The sequence below is a fragment of the Benincasa hispida genome, chromosome 2 (genome assembly GCF_027475165.1).
Source record: "Benincasa hispida cultivar pf3 chromosome 2, pf3_genome.v1.1, whole genome shotgun sequence".
NCBI lineage: Eukaryota > Viridiplantae > Streptophyta > Magnoliopsida > Cucurbitales > Cucurbitaceae > Benincasa > Benincasa hispida.
The window spans coordinates 24,030,681-24,056,674 of NC_143479.1; the positions used below are offsets into that span (position 1 = coordinate 24,030,681).

Below are 25,994 nucleotides of genomic sequence, written 5' to 3' on the forward strand. Positions count from 1 at the left end.
CGGGTCGTTACATACATATATATATATATATGGGAAATTGTCCAAAATAACTCTTTGAAGTTTTCACATTTCAAAGCTAGCACCTCTTTCTAAATCTCGTTCAATAGGTTTTTTCAGGCCATTTTGGTTGAGATTGTGCCCCAGACTGAATTCAAATTACCCAGTGTGTGAAAGAAGTAAAATATCCCTGACGCAGAAACCAAAATGTTACCTTCTTAGCAAGTTCCACTCCGATTTTTCACTTCTTCTTATCCACTGGGTTTCTTTGAAATCGTCCATCTCTACGTTTTATTGCATCCATTTGTTGTCGTTAACATTCATTATAGTAGAGGTATTTCACTATTCACTTTGTATAATTAAAGATTTTAGTTTTAATTTAATCAACCTAGGGTTTAGAATATGTCTACATAATTTGAAAAATCTTTGCATTTCTTTTGCATTTTTCTACATATTTCTATTTTTTTTTTGTTTGTTTCTTGTCTGTTACATTGATTTTAAGGGGATTTAAGCTTCATCTTTCATAAAAATTGGTTTGAATCTCGATCAAGATTGGATGAATTGTGCCTGAAATTCGTCAAATCTATCCCAAGATTCACTAACTGTTGAGGGTTTTAGGGCCATTATATATTTCATACAGGGAATATGTTGCCTGAGATCGGCTCCAAGATTTTATACAGAATGCCCCTAAACTCTCAACTTGTGGCATCCTGATGTTATTGGCCTGAGTTCTTCAAACTTGGGACACAATTTCGACCGAGATTGACCTCAAGATTTGTAGCAATTTGCATAGTTAATATTGATTTTTATGGTTTTTTTGTTTATTTTGTTGTTTGAATTTAGCTTTTGATTTTTTGTTTGTATTATGAATGGTATTGGCACTAAAAATCCGCACTTTTGACTACTTTTTGGCAAATTTGACGTGTTCCCATATGGGAAAAACAATTACTGTCAATAAGAAGAAGTTAATGCCTAGACAACTATACATGTTTAGGAAAACAATTTTTGGTCATTTTTTAGACTTGAAGTTTGTTTTGAATGGGCTCTTCTATCATTATATTCTTCTGCGATTGATGGAGGAAGATAGAGAAGATATCATGAGCTTTAAGTTATTAGGGAGGAAGGTGCCTTATAGGTGGGAGCAGTTTGACATAGTGACAGATTTGAGATACAACACGAAGCGTACAGTTGAGTTTGATAAGGGTAGAGCTCTTAGGCTTAAGAGGTTGTACTTGGTTGATATGGTTGACATGAGTAGGATGAAGTTGGACACATTATTTTCAGACTATAAGTTCGAGAGCCATGAGGATGCGGTAAAGATGACAACATTCTACTTTATTGAGCTGGTTATGATGGGTAAGGAAAAGAGATAGCATATGGACTAGACCATGTTGAGTGTGATCAATAACTGGGAGGAGTTTTGCAACTATGATTGAGACAACATGATTTTTAGGAAGAGCTTGAGTAGCCTACAAGGTGCACCCAAAGGAAAAGTTGCAATGCACAAGAATAAACCTACAAATAGTAAGTCATCTGAGTCGTACAATTATACATATTTCTGTTTGCATTTCAGCTTTGTTGATTGTACCTTAAGATATTTGTTATTGGTAACTAACAACAATTATGTAATAATGGTTGTTCATTTGTTATTCAAATTAGTAGGTTTGAGCGTATGAGATAGTATCTTCACTTCGTGGACGGGTGACACATAGTGTTGGGTTTTATGCCCTAAACGTCGTAGATAGTAAATGTTATTAATTGACCGTCATCAATAAAGAGTAACAATTTGAGGAAATTATATATTAATATGATTAATATGTAATTGATTATGGATGTGATCTATAATTCAAATTAAGTTGGAAAGAAGCATTTGAATGAGATTCAAATTATTTATCCAACTGAATTAGATTAACAAAAAATTAATTAATAAATAGAGAGGTGTTGCACATAGCATACGATGTTTATGATAATTAAATATGTATACGTTAAATTGAATTTAATGTATAAATATTATTTAATTAATGTACTAATTAATTAAATAAGTATTTTTTGATTAATTGTGGACAATGAAAAATTGGAAAAAGACTTGGAGAAGGGGGTTGATCATTTTCTATATAAAATCTTCCTTATGACCCTTTTAGATAAGCATTTATTGTGCAGATTTTTCCCTAAGCCACAAAAAGAAATCCTCTCTAATCTTCTAAAGGTTTTTCCTCCTCACCCTCTTCCAATAGTTGGATACCACCTATCATTCTATTGAAATATGTGAGAATAACAAGGTTATTCTCGTGATCATGTTCAAGATTGTTCGAGGAGACGTTTGTGTTCAAGATCGTTGGAGGAGTCATTTGTTGAAGTATCGAGAAAATCGTTCAAGGAGCTTCGAAATCTACAAAGATAAGAATGGGCATTTCCTTTCTCTAAAGCATGCTATTTTCACATGTTTATTCTATACATATTCTATTTTAGTACATTGATTTTGTTTATGTAAAAATCAATTTGTAGGATGCAAGGCATTCACACGCTTCCGCTTGGGATTTGAATCCCATAAATTGGTATGAGAGCCCAATTTCTTGCATCTTCATTCTTCGTATTTTTTTAAACAAAAATTAGTTTAGAGGTAGGTTATTAAATCTGAATTTTGAATAAAGGTTTGCAAGATTGGATATTTTTTATTTTGGCACTTAGATTACTTTTAAGATGATTAAAATGTAAGGGCCCATTGTATTTTTTGGGCAATTTATTTCTTGCTTTGAGCCTGTAAGTCTGTGTCGATCAATAGAGCAATTGTTGCTGAAGAGATTAGAAGAAATAGAGGTGTTCGAGGCAAGTTTGGAGACAAAAACATGCAAAACAGAGGCATTTTAACTCTCAGTGTTGCAATGTTGAAAGGTGTGGCAATAAGACATAACACATGGAATTTGCAGCATTGTGACGCTGCCCCTCGGTATTGCAATGCTGCCCCTCGGTATCTTATACATCATATTGATTATCATCATATCGAACATTTCAAATCAACACCAATAACTGATCCTCAACAGAATCTAAGCTACCAAGGGGACCTTATGGACCTATAGATCCGAAGCTCCAACAGTATGTGAATAATTGACTAAACTCTTTAGTCATAGGATTCACCATCCGTTAACTGCCAGGCACTCCACTAAAGGCCAACAGCTGAACTCTCCTCATTACAGATATATTATGTGTCCATCTTAACTAATCAACAGTGCGACAACCCTTGACAAATTGCTCGTAAGTACAGCTGGGCCAATAATCGTTATGCCTCTTTAGTTACATCTATCTTCTTAAGTACCATTGATCCCTCTAATGAACATAAGTCATAGTCCAAATATGACTGCGTCTTCTCTTCCAAAGAGAAGTTGTGGCCATTATGTTCAAGCCCCGGAATCAGCCCTTAAGAGAGCAATCTCTCTACTTATCCCTACTTCGGGAAAGGAGTGAATTCCATATTATGAATTGAGTTCCCAGCTCCAAGATTAGACAAGTCCTCAAAAAGGTAGGCATGTTGAGTTGGCAATCTGGCCACTCTCACCAATACTAATCAAAGGACCGCCCTCAAAGGCAGGAGTTCACAAAACACTCAGGATTGAGGTCATGTCACTTATGGTCGTTTAGGTGAAATGCAAGTCTCTAGTATCAATGGCGTTATATACAGAGTCTAGTCATCTCGTGGTCCAGGTCTTATACAAACTCTTTGTATAGGACACCCCTACTCCACGTCTCTACACGAATGGTCAGGATCAACCATCTGTAGTAGTTTACAACACTTGCAAACCTCTACAAAGCGGGCCTATCCGTAGTGTCACCAGGATCAGGTATCCCACCTTAATCCTTATACTACAGACTGATTTAGGTTACCACTTAAGGCATGATCCACTTGTATATTACATATACATGCTTAAGTTCACATAAGATAACCAAGGAGCTTTGTTTATTGGATATGAGTAAATGCCAGAATTAAATAACATTTATTTTATTCATTGAAGAATGTGTATCTTTACAAAACAACAAGACTCTAAGAGAATTAGGACACCAATCCCAAAAAGAAGATGGGTAAAGAATGGAATTCTAAGGAAGTTAGAAGATGTTTCATTAGCTCTATGTGAATTCTGTCTTGAAGGAAAAATAACTAACAGACTTTTTAGTGGAAAAGTTATAAAGCCAAAGAGCCCTTAGAGCTCATACATTCAGATCTTTGTGGTCCAATAAATGTAAATAATAAAGAAGGATATGAATACTTCATTTCTATCATAGATGATTATTTGAGGTATAGTTACTTATACCTAATGGAACACAAGTCTGAAGCCTTTGAAAAGTTCAAAAAGTATAAGGCCGAAGTTGAAAACCTATTAGGTAAAACAATTAAAATACTTCGATCTGATCAAGGTGAAGAGTACATGGATTTATAATTCCAGGACTATATGATAGAACATAGAATTCAATCCCGACTTTTAGCACCTGGTACACCTCAGTAAAACGGTGTGTCAGAGAGGAGAAATAGAACCTTATTAGATATAATTCATTATGTGATGAGCTATGCTCAATTGCTTAACTCGTTTTGGGGTATGCAGTAGAGACTGCAGTTCACATCTTGAACAATGTTCCCTCGAAAAGTGTTTCTGAAACACCTTTTGAGTTATGAAGAGGGTGTAAACCGAGTTTACGTTACTTTAGAATTTGGTGTTATCATGCACATTTGTCAATCCTAAGAAATTGGAGCCTCATTAAAGATTATGCCAATTTGTTAGTTACCTTAAGAAAATGAGAGGTGGTCTGTTTTATGACACTCAAGAAATAAGGTGTTTGTATTGACAAACGCTACATTTTTATGAGAAATCATAAACCATAGCAAAATAGTATTAAGTGAAGCTACTGAAGCATCAACAAGGGTTGTTGATGCAGCTGGTTCTTCATCAAGAGTTAATGAAGACGCCAACATTTCAAGTCAGTCTCGTCCTTCTCAATTGTTAAGAGTACCTCAACGCAGTGGGAGGGTTGTGATACATCCTGACCATTACTTGGGTTTAACTGAAACTCAGATTGTCATACCAGATGATAGTATTGAGGATCCATTGTCCTATAAATAGGCAATGAATGGCGTAGACGAGGACCAATGGGTCAAAGCCATGGACCTTGAAATGGAGTCTATGTACTCCAATTTAGTATGGGAGCTTGTAGATCCACCTGAAGGGGTCAAACCCATAAGGTGTAAATGGATCTATAAAAGAAAGAGAAATGTAGTTGGAAAGATACAAACGTTCAAAGCTAAACTTGTAGCACAGAGTTATACCTAGAGGGAATGTATTAACTATGAGGAAACATTTCCCTCTGTTGCTATGCTTAAGTCTATAAGAATTCTTGTCTATAGTCACATATTATGATTACGAGATATGGAAAATGGATGTCAAGACTGCTTTTCTAAATGGAAACCTTGAAAATAATATCATTATGTCACAACCCGAGGGGTTCATAGCCCAAAGCCAAGAGCAAAAAGTTTACAAGCTAAATCGATCCATTTATCGGTTGAAACAGGTATCCATATCTTGGAACATTAGATTTGAGCGATCAAATCTTTTAGTTTTAATTAAAACGTTGATGAACCTTGTATCTACAAGAAAATCATCAATAATAAAGTAGCTTTCATTGGACTGTAACAATATTGGATTTTAAGCCCGAAAACTCATAAATAGTGGGAGTTTATTGGGTTTTAAGTCCTAAACCTCGTAGATAGTAAATGTTATTAATTGACCATTATCAATGTTATAGATGTTAAAACGATAAATGTTATTGTTTGTATTGTTGTCTATTTTGTCTAAATAATCTTAAATCTAATAAACTAACATCCAAGGTTGTCTTATGCATGAGTCGTGAGCTGTATGTGGAGACATATAGGGATCAATGTTCAAGAGACAACCTAAAGGGTCTATAATATAGGGATAAGACTAGGTACCTTATCCTGGTAACACTATGGATATGACCCACTTTGTATTTGATACAAACATAATGATCCAACACGTTCGTGTAAGTGACACACGAGTTAGGTATCCTATGTAATGAGTTTGCATAAGATTGGACTGCGAAATAATAATCACTATATCTAATACCGTTGACTCGTTAGGTTCTTATTCCAATAGGATGACCTAGGCAACTTAGTCTTAATCCTGAGTATATTATGAACTCCTATTCATGATGGATTGTCTTTTAATTTGCATAGGTGGGGGTGGCTAGTTCGCTGACCCAATATGCCTACCATTTTGGGGACAAGACCGAGTGGGAAGCTGGAACATAAAAATACAATATGGAATTCACTCATTCCCTCATTGAGGGTAAGTAGATGAGTGTTCCCTTAAGTGGTATCCCTGAGACTTGAACAAAGGGCCCTGCATTCCCATTGGCCCGAGAAAGGTTTCTGTTTATTAGTTGGACCATCAACAGGTTGTTCATTAGAGGAACACTGGTACTTAAGGAGCTAGAGGTAACTCAAGGATAAAATGATAATTTAACCTAATTGGAGTTATGAACACACTTGAAGGACTAACTTGCTGTATTGGTCTATATTCATGGACACAGAAATATATTTATAGTGAGAAGAGTGCAGTTATGGGTCTTTAGTGGATTATACCCACATTTAAGAAATATTGATTAATTTGGTTAATGAGTTTAGCCAATTAATCTCATATCGTTGGAGCATCTGATCTACAGGTCCACCAGGTCTCCTCATTAGCTCATTAGAGGATACTTAAGAGGGATAAGTTGAATTGTTCAAATTAATTTGACAAAACTATATATTAATGAGATTAATATATAATTAACTATGGGTATGATCTATAATTAAATTGAAGAGCAATATTTGAATAAGGTTCAAATTAATTCAAGTGAATTAATAGAGAGGTTTTGCACATATACATAGGATGTATATGACAATTAAATATATACATTAATTTGGGTTTAATGTGTAAGTAGTTATTTAATTATTGTGCAAATCAAAATTAAATAAGTGTTATTTAATTGTGAAACCTAAATAAGTGTTATTTAATTGGATTAATTAATTGAATAGGTGTTATTTAATTAAATGGGCTGATTAATTAAATAAATATTATTTAATTAATTGTATAAAAGGAAAATATATTGAGAAAGATGCTTGGCCCCTCTATATAAAGACCTCCCCATAGCCATTGGGAATACACTAAATACACACTTTGATTGTAGAAAAACTCTGACAATACACAACTCCTTAGTGTTATTGTGCAGAATTTTGTCTAAGCCATAAATCCTCTCAACTCTCCAAAACACTTTTCTCCCCTCCCTCTCCTAATAGTTGGATACCACCTATCCCTCTATTCGAATCTCAGAGAATAATGAGGTAACTCTTGTGGTAAAGTTTGAGATCGCTTAAGGGGTTATTCGTGATCAAGACCATTTAGAGATCCGTTCATTGGAACCTTGGAGATGATTGTTCGTGGCAGTTGGAGAATCTATAGAGGTAAGAATCGTTCTAACCCTTTACTCAATACATGCTAATTTACGTGTTTATCTATTCCGTCTAGTACAACGATTTTGTTTATTGTAAAAATCGAATCGTGGGATGCAAGACGATCTCACATGAGAACGTTTCTGTTGTAGGATTTGATCCCTTCATTACTGACATTATGGAATGGATGAAAATCCAATTCTAAATGAAAGATTTGGGAGAGGCACAGTATGTCCTTGGAATCCAAATCATTAGGGATCACAAGAACAGAAATGCTGGCTCTATCTCAAGCAACTTATATTGATAAAATCTTGACTCGATATTCAATGCATAACTCTAAGAAGATTTTATTACCTTTCAGGCACGGAGTTCACTTATCTAAGGAACAGTGTCCTAAGACACCTCAAGAAGTTGAGGATATGAGATGTATTCCCTATGCCTCAATTATGAGCAGCTTAATGTATGTTATACTCTAAACTAGGCCAAACATTTGTTATGCAGTGGAAATAGTCAATAGGTATCAGTCCAATCCAAGGTTAGACTACTGTAGTGCGATTAAGAACATCCTCAAATATCTTAGGAGAACGAGGGACTACAAGTTGGTGTATGGAGCTAAGGATTTAAGGATATATCGACTCTGATTTTCAAACTAACAAGGACTCTAGGAAATTCAAGTCAAGATCAGTGTTTACCTTAAATGGGGGAGTTATAGTATGGTGTAGTGTCAAGCAAGGATACATTGCAGATTCCACTATGGAAGCTAAGTATATAGTTGCTTGTGAAGCAACAAAGGAAGAAGTTTGGCTTAGGAAGTTTCTAAGCGATTTGGAAGTGGTTCCAAATATGGACTTGCCTATCACCTTATATCATGTCAATAGTGGGGTAGTAGTCAACTTTAAAGAACCCCGTAGTCACAAATGAGGAAAGCATATTGAAATGAAGTATCACCTGATACGGGATATTGTGCAATGAGAAGATGTGATTGTCACAAAGATTTTCTCAAAGCACAATATTGATGATCCATTTACGAAGGCTCTCTCAGCTAAAATGTTCGAAGTTCATCTAGAGAATCTAGGTTTACGAGACATGTACATTGTATAATCTAGGGAAAGTGGAAGATGTGTAATGAGTATATGAATGCTCTAGTTTATTATATTTATTTACCATATTCCCGCCTTTTGGATTCTGATATCATGTACAGCCCATTGATTAGAGTGTTAGTTCAAGTGGAAGTTTGTTAGGTTTCATGCCCTAAAGCTAGTGTTATTAATTGACCGTCATTAATAAAGAGTTATAGATGTTAATTCAATAAATGTTATTGTGTTGTTTTCTATTTTGTCTTAATAACCCTAAATCCAATAAACTAACATCCAGGGTTACCTTATGAGTCTTGAACTGCATGTGGAGGCATACAAGGATCAATGTTCAAGATACAGCCTAAAGGGTCTATAGTATAGGGATCAGGTTGAGTACCTTATCCTAGTGAAATTATGGATACGACTCACTTTGTATTTGGTACAAAGCAATGATCCAATGTGTTCGTGTAGGTGGCACACGAGTGGGGGTATCCTATTCAATGAGTTTGCATAAGACCAGACGGTGAAATGGTAACCACTAGATGTAACACAAATGACTAATTAGGTTTCTACTTCACTAGGATGACCTAGGCAACTTAGTTTTAATCTCGAGTATATCATGAACTCCTATTTACGAGGGATTGTCCTTTCATTTGTATGGGTGAGAATGGTCATTTGCTGACTCAATAAGCCTACCATTTTGGAGACAAGACCGAGTGAGGAGCTGGGAACATAATAATACAAGATGGAATTCACTCCTTCTCGTTTTCAGGGTAAGTAGATGAGTGCTCCCTTAAGTGGTGTCTTTAAGACTTGAACAAATGGTCCTACCCTTTCATTGGCCCGAGAGGTATTTTTGTTTATTGGTTAGAGCATAAACAGATTGTTCATTAGAGGAGCACTGGTACTTAAGGATTTAGAGGTAACCCAATGATAAAATAGTAATGTGACCCATTTAGAGTTACAAACACTCATGAAGGACTAAATTATTATTATTGGTCTATATCCATGGACACAGAAATATATCTATAGTGAGAAGAGTACAGTTGTGGGTCTTTAGTGGAGTGTACCCACAATTAACGAATATTGATTAACTTGGTTAATGAGTTTAGTCAATTAATCTCATATCGTTGGAGCTTCTGATCTACAAGTCCACCAGGTCCACTTGTTAGCCTATTAAAGGATATTAAAGAGGAATGATTTGAATTGTTCAAATCAGTTTGAGAAAACTATATATTAATATGATTAATATATAATTGATTATGGATGTAATCTATAATTCAAATTAAATTGGAAAGAAACATTTGAGTGAGATTTAAATAATTAATTCAAGTGAATTAGATTCATAAAGAATTAATTAATAAATAAAGGTGTCGCACATAGATATACGATGTTTATGATAATTAAATATATATGTTAAATTGGATTTAATGTATAAATAGTTATTTAATTAATGTGCTAATTAATTAAATAAGTGTTATTTAATTAATTGTGCACCAAGGAAAATTGGAAAAAGACTTGGAGAAGGGGGTTGACCCTTCTCTATATAAAGTCTTCCTTATGGCACTTTTTGGGCAAGCATTCATTGTGCAGATTTTTTCCTATGTTACAAAAAGAAGTCCTCTCTACTCCTTCAGAGGTTTTTCCTTTTCACCCTCTTCCAATAGTCAGATACCACCTATCCTTCTATTGAAATCCTTGAGAATAACAATATTATTCTCGTGGTTGTGTTCAAGGTTGTTCGAGGAGACGTTTGTGTTCAAGATCTTTGAAGGAGTCGTTCATTGGAATATCGAGAGGATCGTTCTTTAGAGCTTGGGAATCTACAAAGGTGAGAATGATTCTTTTCTTTCTCTAAAGCATGCTATTTCACATGTTTATTCTACACATATCTTGTTTTAGTACATTGATTTTGTTTATGTAAAAATCGATTTACAAGATGCAAAGAGTTCACACGCTTCTGCTCGGGATTTGAATCTCATCACATAGGTTATCCAGTGATGCTATACCTTGCATTTTACGATGGAGTTGCACGTACTGACTTGGAGCAAAGGTGATTCAGACCCAGGTGTTTGGGTCTCAAGTGATAAGTCGTCCTTCCTGCCTTAGGTTTGATAGCTATATTATAGGATTTAGGATTTAGAATTTATTTTGTAATCCTATGGTTACATATAGGCTCATTCCAATGATTGAGGAGCTGGCCTACTTCAGTCCATTCGTAGTCGAGCGCAGATTGGTATGTGGAGCCTCCCCCTTTCTTCTAAAGAGAATGTGATTGGTGCACCATTGAAGGGTGAGAGTGAGGAACGGGTGGATGAACCTGATAAGGTGGATAAGCCATTGGTGGGTGGACTTGTCACAAGTGTTGATCCACATGTGGGGGCCCACTTACGATAGGTGCACATGTTAAGGGCCCACATGTGATAGTTCCACATGCAAGGACACAAGTAACTGGATCACAAAGGACGTGTGAGTGTAGTCATCACTTGCAGCGCTTAGAGGATAAGTTGGATCACATGGAGCTCTCATTCACGACTGAGCTGAAGGCAAAAAGGATATGTTGTTGATGATTATGAAGGTAAATTACATTATAATATTCTCAACATTGAATTTTAGTGCATTAAATTATTTCATTCATCATATATTTCTAGGGCAAAGCAGTTGATTCTCAACAGTTCTAATAGAAATATATTATCATTCAATGGACTTAATGATCTCACACCATTCGAATTCATGTTATATTCAAGAATAAAATAAAGATAGGATGGATATGAGGGAATATTTTGGGCCACTAGAATTTTAAATGACGATGTCATACTTCTAGTTTTATAGACTACTACTAATAGGTTCGACACCAAAAGAGCCATTTGAGACACAACGCTGCTAGTTAAGAAAAAATGTAGGTCTTCTTGATTACTAATCACAAAAGCAGATACATTTGGTCTAACATTATACAGACACCTTATAACCAAATCAAATTCAACGAAATTATATCCCACTTATTCTATATATTTGTCGTAAAAAATCCTCATAAGTTATTCCAATGTCTACAATTAAATCTTTTAATTGGCCTTCAATGTATTCTTTCTTATTCTCTTTCTATTTTCCACCGAAACAAACAAATATACGAGGCATCTTAGAAAAAGTCAGACATACATACAAAAAGTTACTAAAACCATCAAGATCTCGGGGAGAATCTGTAATCTCAGTAAAAAATGTCAATATGTCGTACGATATTTCAAACCCTATGGTAAATCTTGAGGTAAATATCATCCATCACGGCCAAGATTTTGAATCTTGACCAAAACCACACAAACAAAATCTTTTGGGCTCAACAACATGCATGTAATAAGGCAAACACATTTTAAAAAGACAAGATTAAGATATATACCTTATTTTTGTGATTTGTGCAAAGAGATGGATTGGGAGAGTTTCTAACACTTGGGAAAAACTTTTTAGAACCAAAACTTGTAGAGCAAATTCCCCAATTTTTGGGTTATAAAACAATGATATAATAATAACATAAAAATGGTTATTATTGAGGGCATAATCGTAAAATTCAATTTTTATTAACAATTTCATACACATGGGGGAATTATTTATTTTCTATTTTCTAACTCAATCTCATGCATGATCTCGGCCAAGATAGTCCGAGAAAAACCTGTTGAACAAATTTTTTAAAAAAATGTGTTAGTTTTGAAATGTGAAAATTTCATAGGGTTATTTTGGATAATTTTCCAAATGTTTTCTTTCATTTTCTCGGCTTGGCCTAATTAATGACTTTTTTAATCTAATAAATTATATAAAAAAAATTAGAAAATTATTTTAATTGACAAATCTGTTGAAAATATTTTTAAATAATAGTAAAATATCACAGTCTATCTGCGATAGATCGCGATAGACCGCGATAATCTACTATCGGTGTCTATCATGACACATATAGACATATATAGTAGTCTATCGTATCTATCGCAAATAGACAGTGAAATTTTACTATATTTGTACATATTTTGATTCATTTTTCTATATTTAAAAATAGCCAAAACAATTATTTATTTATTTTGAAAACCAGAAATGTTTTAGAAAAAGCAAGAATCACAAGAATCTATTATTTTATCGATTAAAATTTCAAACAATTATATTTATTTAAACCCTAAATTTTCAACAATTTAACCCATACATAGCGATGTATAACTATATTTACCGATTCTATTTTAAATAACCATATGAATTGTGATTGTGGTGACATGCAAAATTTTATGATAAATGAAAAATTTTTAATTAAGAACTAAAAAGAAATTTGGTATGAAATATATATGAAGCAAAACAAGATATTATGGAGGAATTTTAAAAAATAGAAAAATAAAGAAAACTATTTATACAAAATAGCAAAATTTTAATATTCTTTGATAGAGATTGATAGAGACTAATTGAGGTATGTTAGTGTCTATTAGTGATAGAAAGTGATAGAACTCTATCACAGTCTATCAGTATCTATCAATATTTTTTTTTACTATTTTTTAAATAGTGACATTCTTTCTGTGTGAAAATTTTTCATTTTTATAACTATGATGAACTTAGATAAGTCAACTATAATTATTTTATTGAGTGGATTTATGCATGAATGGACCAAAATTTAGCATGAATGAATAATTTATTGCACCTAAGTTTCCTATTATATGTAGATCAAATGAATTGAAACATAACAAAATTCATAGAAGTCATGTATCATGTATCATTTATGTACCAATATTCATTTTTTTCATCATCATCATCATTATTATTATTATGATAAAAATCCATTTATAACATAAATTTTTTATCACTTAAAATCTCAAACTAATTGCCAACATGAATATAGTTTAACTAGCATAAAACTTATATTATTAACCTTGAGATTAGAGGTATGGTTTTTTCATCCCACATATTGTCTAAAAAACCCTACGGACTAGGATTCTGTCTAGTTTCATTTATTAGAGCTAAACATTGGAAATAAATGGACAGTGGCATTTTTTCCATTAATATCAATGATTCTTCATCTTCTCGTCATTATCAAATTTTCACTACTTATTCCGGAAGAATTGTGTCACAATGGTTTTCATTACTAGTTTTAATTTTGAAAATTTGATTGGATTGGTATTGATCTAAACTATACATATCAAGTCTGATATCAAATTTGAAGAACATCCCAAAAGAGTGATGAAAACTATTCACAAATAGATATGAATAAAGTTAGAATATATTTGAACCAATTAGGTGTTGGAATAGTTACTAAAAAATTAATATTGAATGACCTTGAAAAGAAGAGAAGGATTGTGCAATCTAGGGGAAGCTGTTGCTGCTGCTGCAACTGCAAACACTCAGATTTTTAGGCCAACCACTCTACAAAGGCCATGTTATCCTGATCTCATTTTAGGGTACCCTACACTTGGAAGGGTCCTATCTTTGTCCCTATTCTCCTTGCTTTCTTCTTTGCCTTCTCTAATCACATCTCATCATTTTACCACTGACCAAAGTGAATTCTTAATTTAAAGCCATTTGTTTAAGTTTTGCTTGCTTTTTTAGCCTTTGCCAAATGTAATAAATTATACTTTTAAGACAACCATTTCAGCTGTTCAATGGAGCTTCAAAGCTCTAAATGGGCATATAAGAGACACATAACATTTATTACTAAATTTAATAATATTTAATTATATAGAACTTTAATAGTGCTGTCATCATCCTAGGAACCAAAATCAAATGTGGGAACTAAAATTGAATCTTCATATTACTAAATTCATCTTCATGATCTGTGGTGGTTTGGTTTCTTTCAATTCAATGCTCAAACACTTTTCTGAGTAAATGAAACTTTAAGGATAATCAACAGTTTGCAGAATACAACAAAACAAAGAATTATTTTTTATTATATATTTTTGGAAGACCCAAATTTTGACGCGGTAATGTCAAATGGCCTAAATTCTGGAAAGAATGAAAACTAACATTTTGCTTACGTCACAAAACACCAACCAACATTCAATTCGTCTCGGAGTCACGAGTTGATGAGACCCCAAAAGTAATTTCAAGGTGCATTGCAATTTTTATAAAAATACAAATTCTCACCCTTTATGAAAATTTCACGATCTTATGACTTTTCTTGAACGTGAAATCGTAATTGGGGTCTCGTCAATTTGTGATGGATGAGATCCGTGATTGTGAATGAACTTGACGTTGACCAGAGCTTTGTAACATAAACAAAAGGTTAGTTTTCATTGTTTTTAGAATTCAAGTCATTTGACATTAGTGAAACCTCGGTTCATCACAACAAAGCCAAACCAAACCCTCAACAAATAAACACTGTTTTTCCATCAAAACAAGTTTGTAATGAACTGAAAGTCCAAATGCAGAGAAGGGTTGAAGACAAGACCAAAGCTTGGATTTTGGCTACTTAGTTTTCTCTGAAATTGGTTCATTTGGATCAGTTGAAGCTCAGATAGAGACAAGCATTTGTATTAAAGAGAGCTGGAAGAAAATGGACAACAACCGAATTTGTTTATAAAAGGATGTCACATCTCCACAAGTTCTCTACAAGAACCTCAATTGAGCTGCTGCTGATGGAGTTGCAGCCTTTGAGGTTCAACCCCACCAGAGTTTTTCCTAATCTTTCAAGAGAAGGCAAGCTTCTACTTGTTATCCCACAGCAGCCTGCCAATGAGAGGATTAACAGATTGGTATGCCGTGCAAGACTGAGCGCGATGAGCCCACAATCTGAGACTGCACAATTGGAAACATCTAGTTCGTTGAGAACTAGTAAGTTGTCTGCTATTGCCACTAAGCTTTGATCAGTGATCTTCCTACAACCATCAAGATTAACTAGTTGAAGGGTAGCTCCATGGAGTCTGGCTAAGGTGTGAATCGATTCGTCGGTTAAATTCAAGCAGCCGCTGAGATTTACCTTCACAAGTCCTTCACAGCTCTCAAGTAAAGGAAGCAACACTGCATCTGTTAAACTATAGAGACCTACAAGATCAAGGTGCTGAAGCTGAGGGCACAACCTCCCAACTAAGGCTAGGCTTGCAGCACCAAAACCTGTGCAATTTCGTATCGATAGCCATCGGAGAGATGAACCACAAGAGAGCAGGGGAGATTGCAGTGTTGTATCCTTGATTCCCGAGCATTTAACAAGAACTAGAGATTTCAGGTTTGATTCATGATTTGTCAATGAACCGATAATACCTGAAATTGTGATTCTGTTACAGTCGTCCAATTGAAGGACCTCTAGTGTTCTTGTAGCCTTGGAAAATGCTTGAAGTCCATCATCAGAAATGAAACTGCACTTACGAAAGCACATCTGCTTCAGGCTTTTACATCCATTGCCTATGGCTCCAAGGCTTACATCTGTAACTCCTTGACAAGAAGTAATTGTCAATGAAATCAATAGCTTCAAAGCTTGAGCATTTCCCATCACCCAAAATCCCTTCTCACTCACATTTTTTAGGCTGCAAAGGGTCAGATGGGTGAGAACCTTGCCATAATGTCCAATCACAGCAAGAGAGAAATCAGTGATATTCAAGGCCTGAAGCTTCACTTTATGCAATGAAGAACAAGCAGACGAAATCAAACTCGAAACTCCACAATCCCCAATAAGAGAACAATCCTTTATAGAGATGGACTCCAACTTAGGACATGATCTTCCAATAGCTTGTAGACCCTCATTCCCAATGTTTGGACAAGATTCAATACTTAAAACAGTCAAATTAGAACAACCTTCAGCTATTGCAATCAAAGCCCTGTTGGATATCAAAGGGCATTGACATATATCAAATTTCTCTAACAAATGGCATTCTTTAGCTATCTCCAACAAGCCCTCATCGCTGATCGAAGCGATATTCCAAAGAGAGAGAGCTCGAAGGGTGGAGCAACCATATGCTATTGATGTAAGACCAACATTAGTAACTCTACATATAGAGTTCATCCCTTTAACAGAAAGCTTTCCTAATCCTCCATGGTTAATGCTTCCTATAGCAATTGCAGCAAGTCTTATATCTGTTGCTTTCTTCCCCTCCAAATGTCTTGTAAGATATCCATTATTTTCAAGTTCTTGATCTCCACGATCTTCATTATCCCTGCGGATGCTGCTTAGAAGCATAAGCCATCGCTTAGAGACGCAGGCACAAGAGCTCCTTGATTTTCCACTTTGCAAACGCTTAAAGATTTCAAAGAGGCATTCATCAGGAAGATCATCAATAGAAGGGTTTTTACCCTCTTCCTCGAAATCGTTTCTATCAAATGGGATTCTGAAATTGGTTCGAACCCTTTTGCTGGGCTGACAATACACATCCATACGAGAAGAAATGGGCAGAAAATAGGTAAAATCCTCCATAGAAGTTGAGTAAAAGAAACAACCCGAGTGAAATTCATCATCCCCTAATCAATCCATGAGCGAAATTTAGTACAATTTCAAGAATTTGGTATATAATTCAACAAGAACGAGAACTGTATTAGAAATTTACCAGTGTAATTAAGGAGAGTAGGCATGAGGAAAGCAGAGTGATGAACAATAAAAATTTGAAATTCAATGGAGAAAATGAGAAGAAGGGGGAAGAGAAATGGGGTGAAAACAAAGGGAATTCATGCAAGAAATTCAAATGGGGGCTATAAACGAGAACCTCGTTGATTAAATATAAATGGGTTGAAGACAAAGCTTGAGAAGAATGTGATGAAACAGAGAAAGTTGAGAAGGCTTCATGAATGTCGTCGTCAATCTTCAGAATTGGTTGCATGCAATGTATGGTTCATAAGAAGGCAATTTCCACTCTATGGACAGATTAAGAGTGTTTTGGACACTGTATTAGTTATTATAATCTATTTTTATTATAATAAATTCTAATAATTTATAATTATAGTGTGTCTTTAAGATATATATATAATTTAGTATCGGTAGAAAATAGTAAACATAATAAATAAATAAATATATATATATATATATAAAATAAAAATAATAACAAACCGTATTTATAATAATTATAAATAACTATTATAATCGGAATCTAAAATACTTCAGTCCACTTAAAAAAATTGAGGGTCAAACAATCGATATTTTTTCTTTTAATAATAATATAGTCGGTAGTTTAAATGGTTGGAAACATATGAGGAAAATTACACATGTATTTTAAATTCATAGTTCTTATATATATATTTCAAGTATAAATCATAGTCATTAAGAAATAGCTACATTCTAACAATTTCATTCCATATATTTTTTTTGTTTTTAAATTAAAAATTTAGTCTTGAAATTTTTACGTTTTTATCTAATAATTTTTTTAACTTTAAACCTATATTGATATTGTAATTATGTATTGATAGACCATAAAATTTAAATATATATCCGAAGTTTAAAATGTCGATGTGAATGGAAATATCGAGATCTTGATTTTATAGAAATTTCGATGAAAACATCAATAAAAATATCGATCAAAATTAATAATATGTATATATATATATGTAGGAATGAAAAAAAATGGTTGATGAAATTAAATAACAATGAGGCACAAATTTGTAAAATTTATTCAACATTTGTTTGTTCTTTGTCTTTTCCTTAAATCAAGAGAATTTGCTCCGTTGTTTTTGGTTATATTATATCTATATTAGTTGAATTGTATCCATCAAGAGTCCACTTGTTTAAATCATAAATGATTATCAATTCAAAAAAGAATGGAATCTTGCCAAAAGCCCATTCGTACATTTTGGATGAAATGTACTAATCATTTGATTGATTTGTTGAGTGTCCTTTTTTTTTTTTTTTTTGAGGTGAAATGGAATAATATTGTTCATAGATTTATTTAGCAAATATGTAAATTTCAAGAGGCTGTTTTTATTATGTAATTCAATTAAGTCTAACATTGTAGTTGCTTCCATTTTTGTATTTTGATTTTGAAACTTGTATTTAAAAACATTACTTAGGGAATCATTAGAATGAATTATAGGTGTGCAATTGGGATATTATAATAGATGGTCTAAAATTGTATGACAACATTGAATTAATAAATAATAGTTTTAATAGAATTTTGATCAAGTAAGAAAACCAGGAATCATGCCCCTGTTTATTCTCTTATTACTATTTTAAAAATAAATAAATAAAAAGAGAGATAAGAGAGGAGGATAAGGTTTTAAGTTGTATGATGGGTTAATAAAAAATGAATAAAGTGGGGAAAAGGGGGTTTTGTTTTTGAATGACAAGAATCTGGTCATATGTGTACACATTGGTTCACTTAAAGTTAAAACCAACCATAAAAGCTAAAGTTTGGTTATGAATTTTCACCTCCTCCACTTTTCTCAAATCCCTAAGGTCTACACCTCAACTTTGACTTATTTGCCAAAGAGAACTAAAAATTAAATAAAATGTTGCATCTATTTTGTACAAATTAGACCACATGAACAATAAATTTTGGTTGTATGATAAGTATGTTAGAAAAAATTGAATTGTCTTTCACTTTTTAAATAGGGGAAATTATAACAACTGCAGGTCGAGTTATCAATTTATTTGGGTTGGGTTGAATTCAAATAAATGAAAATTTTATGAATTGGATTCATTTATAGGTTTACCTAAATAACCCGAATCAATCCGAACTTATCATTAATTTTAAAATGTATATTTTTTGTACTTTATTATATATACATATATTTATTTTATAGTTTCATTTATTTCCATTATGTTCATAATTTATTCTCCAACAACTCCTAAAAATGGTTTTTTTAGTACCTTGGAAAGAAAATTTTTATTATATAAATTGAAATTGAGTTTTTAATTTTAGTTCTATATAAGAAAATAATTCAATCAAATTTTTACGTATTAATATTTTACTTTTTTAAGAATACACATTTAAATAAATGATTTGAGTAATCCGAATCAATCTAACCAAAATATTTCATGGTTGGATTGGGTTGAGTTTATTTTTTAATAGAGGTTGAATTTACAACCAAAACAATTGAGTTGGGTCTAAATCTTTAAACTCAATCCAACTTAATCCACGAACATTCCTACGAAAGAGTAGAAAAAGAAAAATATGTGAGGTTAAATATTGTATCACTGTCACATATTGTTAGTGTTCTATAACCCCAATCTATTCACTTGATTTATATTTTTGTTTAGCAAATTTAATTTTTTCTAATTATATATGTGATAAATAGAGTATACTTTTTTCTACATTATTAATTTTACTTTTTTTTTTTTTAATACTTGCTATTTGCTAAGTTGCTACTTTGGAATGAAAACTACATACTAGTGCAATGAATTTGAGCTTCATAAATGCATTTTATAATTGAGTAGGACCCACTACCATAAGAAATCTATTTTTCCTTTTATCCTCTATGACAAATAAAAAAGGTGCAAAAATTAAAGAAAAGAGGAAAAAAAAAAAACCTATTAAATTTAAATTACAAGATAATTATTTTAAAGATAAAGCGGTTGAAAATATTTTAATGTCATTGTCTAGATCTATGATTAATGATATTTTATTATATTTATAAATAAATTGATTTATTTTTTTTTTTATTTAAAATCATCCGATAATTATATGAGCAGAGAAAAACAGTTGGAAAGAGAGTGATTTTTGAGATCAATGGGATTTTTTTAGCCACTTGATCGGTCGAGTTGAATTAGAATAATCTCTAATCAAACAAATATTGTTTATTTTATGTTCTTTCATTCTTTTATTATTAATTAATTTGTTTTGCTTTTAATTTTAAAGTTTATTGTTCAATCTTCCACTTGTTTTCTGATTAAGAAACCATGGGTTTGTTTCGTTTGTTGTTTAATTGTTCGTCTGTGTGTATGCAGCCATTTGTTTCTGCTAATTTTTCATATTAAGAATATTAAGCTTTCATTTTTAGTTCAAAATTTAAATTGATATATTTACGAAAGTTCAAAATTTTAATTGATATACTTAAAAATTTTCAGGATTTAAATTAATATAATTATTAATTTAGGACTTAAACTGATACTATTTTCAAAATTCAAGATCTGAATTAATATAATTATTAGTTTGAGGTTTAAATTGATACAATCCCCAAAGTTTAGAAGTATAAATTAATATTTTCCTTGAAAATAAAAATGAAAGTGAATTTAGTTCAATAATAATTGACCTGATATTCCACTCTAGAGATTGAAGGTCGATCCTCTATATAGTTATTTTACTAAAATAAACGAGTGGAATGATGTTACTAACAATGTAACTTCGTAATAAAGTGGAATCCCTAGAAAACCAAGCATAAGCTTAAAATATAATTTAAATATATATTCATCATCTCATACCCTCCACATGTCCAAATCATGCTCTCAGATGGACTAGATTTTAATATTTTTTTAGCTCAACACAAATATTTGATATTTAAACTTCAAATTTCTTAATTAATAAGATATATACATTTCTAATTAGTTGAACTATACTCATTAATTAGTTTAGATTCCATACGTATAATTAAATAAATTTTTTTTTAGTGGCAATGAAGTTAATTCAATTTTATCATTTTTGACAACATTATTGTTCAATGGTAGTTGGGCCAAGTATTTTAAAATAAAAGTTTAACTTGACCCACAAGATAAAAGAGGCCCACAAGATGATAGATTGACATTTTGGTGAGAATACTCTTAATATAGAGGTTGTTGCTACATCACTACCTCCTCATTTCATTTAAGTAATTGAGTAACTAATTACATCTTATTGATGTGAGTTTTAAATAATTTCAATAATTATAATAATAGTTAATCATAATTAAGCTTTTTTGACAACCTAAAAAACCCAAAAGTAGAACTTTTTTTTTTTATTTAACTAGTGTTTTGTGGTCCAGTTCAATTTCCATGGCTAATTTTTGGAATATACCTTTATTTTTTATTTTTTCTTTTTCCAATGAGTGGAATGCATGCATTTATGCAGTAATGATACTAATAATAATAATTTACAGATGCATCTTAATTTAAGCCATCACATTTTTTATAGTGCTCTTAAAAATCCAAGTTGAACACTTATCACCTAAAATTATTTCCTTCCTCCTTTACCAACTTGGAAACAACTATATAATGTTCTCTCTTTAATGGTTTGGAATACCTTTTTTAACCATTTAATTTAAAAAATAAGTCATTCTAAATAGAAAAAAAATTAAATGTTCATTCAAAATAAATTTTAAAAAAATGAGTTTCTAAAATAGATTGGATTAGGATAAACACTTGAAACCAACTTTTAGAAAAATAAATTTTTGAGTATTTAATGGTTAATCTCTCTCTAATTTCTCACTTCCACTATTTTGTCGTGGCTACCACCACCTTCTGCCAGCCACCTCGAGTGACCACCATCGATACCTACTCCAGCGACCATCATCGACAGCTACTTTTTGGCAACCACCACTGATCAATTTCAGCTACCACCACTGAACAATTCTGGCCACCACTTTTAGAGCCTGCTGCCAGCCAACTTCGATCACTACCAGTGTCTAACCTTGGCCACCACAACCGGCGGCTAACTCTTGCGAGCACACCATATGACTCACTTCGATGACCATTATTTTAAATTATTAGTTTATAGTATTTTGTAGTTGTCTTTTATAATAAATTCACATTAATAAAAACATTTTTAGCATATAACAAACTACATATTATATCATGTATAACATATAACTTATTGTTTAATATATATATATATATATATATAACTGTAGATTATATCATATATAACATATAACCTACGGTTTAATATTGTATCACATACAATATAACCTATAGTTTTAATTCACTTATCAGTCTGGAAATCAAAGTTTGTGTATCCTGTAAAGATCAAATCCTGAGAATCATACATGAGCATGTAGTCCCTCATTCTCCGTAGATACTTGAGGATGTTTTTAATGGCAGTCCAGTGATCAAATCTTAGATTAAATGGATATCTACTAACTATCTCCACTGCATAGCAGATATCAAGCATAATACATAACATTTCATACATCAGGCTGCCAATAGCCGATGCATAGGGAGTCGGTCTCATTTCCTCAACTTCTTGAGGTGTCTTAGGATATTGTTTCTTAGACAATATAACTTCATGCTTGAAAGGTAGTAAACCCCTTTTGGAGTTTTGCATCGAAATTTGACGATATACGAAGCCTGAGATAGAGCTAGTGTTTTGTTCTTTTGATCTCTAAAGATCTAAATGCCCAGAACACGCTAGCCCATACTCTGCAGATGATCCTCAAACACCTTAGTCGTGAAGGTTTTTGTAAATGGATCAACAATCTTGTGCTCCGAAGCTATCTGCGTGACGATCACGTCTCCTCGACACACAATCTCTTAGATGAGATGATACTTCAACTCTATGTGTTTACCGCGTTTGTGACCCCGAGACTCTCGGGAATTAGCCACAACACCACTATTAACTCAATCAAGGGTGATGGGCTTTGACATGTCTGGAACCACTTCCAGATCAGTCAGGAATGTCCTATTGTCTCTATTGTTATTTTTCTTTTATAATATCTCTTCATATTAATTTTAAATTAACTCTACAAAAGTATTAATAATAAGAATACTACCTTCTATTATATAGATTTAAAAGCATAAAAACTTAAAGTATAAGAATATTTTAGAACTTACTTGCCAAGTTCGTATATCCAAACGAGTGACAACAAATAATCCTCTAACTTGAACTCTGAAATTAATTTTAAAAACCTATACAAGTTATGTGAATGTAAAAATAATATGGAAACAAACAAAAATATATAGAGAGTAATGTAAATATTAAAATTATGTAAAGAATTAATAATACAAATAAAAATATCTCTCCATATTGAATTAGAGCTAACTCTTCAAAAGTTTTCACAATAAAAATATGAAAAACTATTATGTTAATTTAAAAATATAAGAACTAAAAAGTCTAACAAGAATTTCAAACTTACATATCAATGATATGATACGTATAGCCTAACGAGTAACAAAGAAATTATCTTGTACAACTCTAAAACTAATATATATAACGAAAATTACGTAGGAAAAGAAAAGCAGATATTATGTATTCAAGAGAATGTTGTTGAGAATTGAGATTAAAAACTTTCCTAAATTTTGAAGGAAAAAAGACTTCCAACCTAAACTGATTTTCTATTTTTTTGGAGATTGATTTGCAATTGAGCCTAAAAGATAAAACTTACTTTATATTTTAACTTCATATTTGGAATTAAAAAAAAAAATCATACATTTATTTCCATTAAATAAATCAGTTCAGCTATAGGAATCCCACTTTTAAATCGGATTTTTTTTAAAGATAAACCAGTTTTTTAGCATGAATTTAAAATCAAAATTAAAAAACAATTTACAAGATTCAAACCAAAGTCTCGTACAAGCATTAGTCAACCCCTTATCCACTCAACCACAAGAGGATTTGACAATAAATACGCATTTATTAATAATATTATTAACTATTACTTAAAAATTTATTTTAAAAATACAAAAACTGATAATTTGAAGGGGGCACTATGTGGCTCCGCCCTTGGCTATATATTTAGTTTCTTAATTACAAGTTTAATCCTATCAACTTTTTACATGGTTTTGAATAAGTTATTGGACTTTATAAAATATTTAATAAGTCTATTAAACTTTAAAATTTTTAATAATAAGTCCAAACAATTAAAAATGTGTCTAAGTACACATTTGAGTATAATTTTAAAATGATTGAAATCACTTCTTTATATGAAAATTATTAAAATTACTTTGTCATTTTTAAAATCAAAACATATTTAACCACTCAATCAATCTTTTATAGTATACCTGTGAGACAGGGGATCGAACATTCGACTTCTAGGGAGGAAGGTCATGTCAATTCCTATTAAGCTAAGCTCATATTGACATTCAAAATCAATTAAATGTTTAATTTTACATTTTTAATACATTTTTCATACTATTGAATTAATGTTCAATGATTCAAAGTATTTTAATTACAAGTAATTTTGAAAACGATAATAGTGTTTTTAAAATATCTTTGAGTCAGGAGTGATAATTAGAGTAATGATTTTAGAAAAAGAGAATTTATGTTCAGTTCCAAACTTTTTAAAGTGATTTTCAAATATTTAAAAGTGATCTTGAATTATTATGTTTGGTTTTAGAAGTAAATTTAAAGTTACCCAATTACTCAAAATTGTATTTTCTATTTGAGAAATTACTATTTAACTAAATAATTAGGGTAAATATCTATTTCTATTTATTTTATTGTTAAATTCTTATATACGTAGTTTAGGGGTGATCATTGAAACTGCTAAAATCAAATCGAATGCTAAATTGAACCAAAATTGAACCGATACCAAATCGAAACGGAATTAATGTGGTTCGGTTTGATTTGATATATTTTCAAACTGAATTATTATGGTTCGGTTTAGTTTCAAATTCGAAAACTGATTTGATACTGAACCGAACGTTTTTTTAATAAATATATTAAAAATAATATATATATAACTTAGAAAATATGAAAGAGCATAAAAATATGTGAAACCAAACTAAACCAAACTGAATCGGTTATAATTTACGAAAATATGAAAAAACATATAAATTTAAAAAATAAAAAATCGAATCGGGTTCGATTTGATTTAAACTGTCGAATTGAACCGAACTGTGAACGGCATGGTTGATATACTCTAAGGTCGTGAACAATTTATTGTGTCCAATGGTTCTTGGCCGGCTAATTAACATTTTAAAATATTCACGGAATTGAATTTGGTTTTTAATAGAATTTTTAGCTTTAATTTTATATCTAATAAATTTGTACATTATTTTAGACATTTTTAATAGGCTGAGAACCTAGTAAATGCAGGTTTAGAAATTACGTATAACCAAAACATCATCATAGATTTACCATCTTTATATATTTACCATTACTGTACAGTAATATATTTACAATTATTTCAAGAAATGAGACAAACTGTTGAAATTTCCTACACTCTTCTCAGACTTATTTATTGGGCTTCTAATTGAAGATAAATTTCAAAAGATTTTTTAAAAAACAATCAATATTGTAAAATTAAGGAGCAAAGAGAAATGTGGATATTGAAAAATTATAATATAATAATATATATATAATAAAATATAAACTCACAAATAACCATTAGTTTTGGCAAGTAGGATGTGGAATGACTTGGACACTAATGATGTGTATTTATAAGACACATGATCGTTGGACACTAAACATGAACATTTATCTACCACCTATTTAAATATTTATAATAATCACAAGATTTTGAGAATACTATTATTTTTTTTTACCAATTGAGAAAACTATTATAATTTATACAAAAAGTATGGTAAAATTATATTTGCAATTCATTTAGAAAGTCATTGTTACATTAAGATGCTACCAATACTGAATACATATTTCCAATCACTACCAATTTATAAAATAAAATAAAAATAATTACACTTAAAAAATGGAAAT

General features: G+C 31.7%; 2 protein-coding genes across 3 annotated transcripts; one reads left to right on the top strand and one right to left on the bottom strand.

Moving 5' to 3' along the window:
* Window positions 1-866: 866 nt before the first annotated feature.
* On the top strand, window positions 867-1,370 carry LOC150037746 (uncharacterized). Its single transcript, XM_090311005.1, has one exon. It carries the CDS (start codon window positions 867-869, stop codon window positions 1,368-1,370), a length of 504 nt encoding a protein of 167 aa, XP_090167131.1.
* A 13,413-nt stretch (window positions 1,371-14,783) lies between these two features.
* On the bottom strand, window positions 14,784-17,382 carry LOC120070885 (EIN3-binding F-box protein 1-like). Of its 2 annotated transcripts, none has more exons than XM_039022781.2 (2): window positions 17,055-17,382; window positions 14,784-16,968 (listed from the first exon to the last, which is right to left on the bottom strand). In XM_039022781.2, the coding sequence occupies exons 1-2, from the start codon at window positions 17,077-17,079 to the stop codon at window positions 15,095-15,097; spliced, it is 1,899 nt and encodes a 632-aa protein (XP_038878709.1). In that variant the 5' UTR covers window positions 17,080-17,382; the 3' UTR covers window positions 14,784-15,094. The 2 variants fall into 2 exon arrangements, with proteins under 2 accessions (XP_038878709.1, XP_038878710.1); XM_039022782.2 differs by having other exon boundaries at window positions 17,211-17,346.
* Between the last annotated feature and the right edge of the window lie 8,612 nt (window positions 17,383-25,994).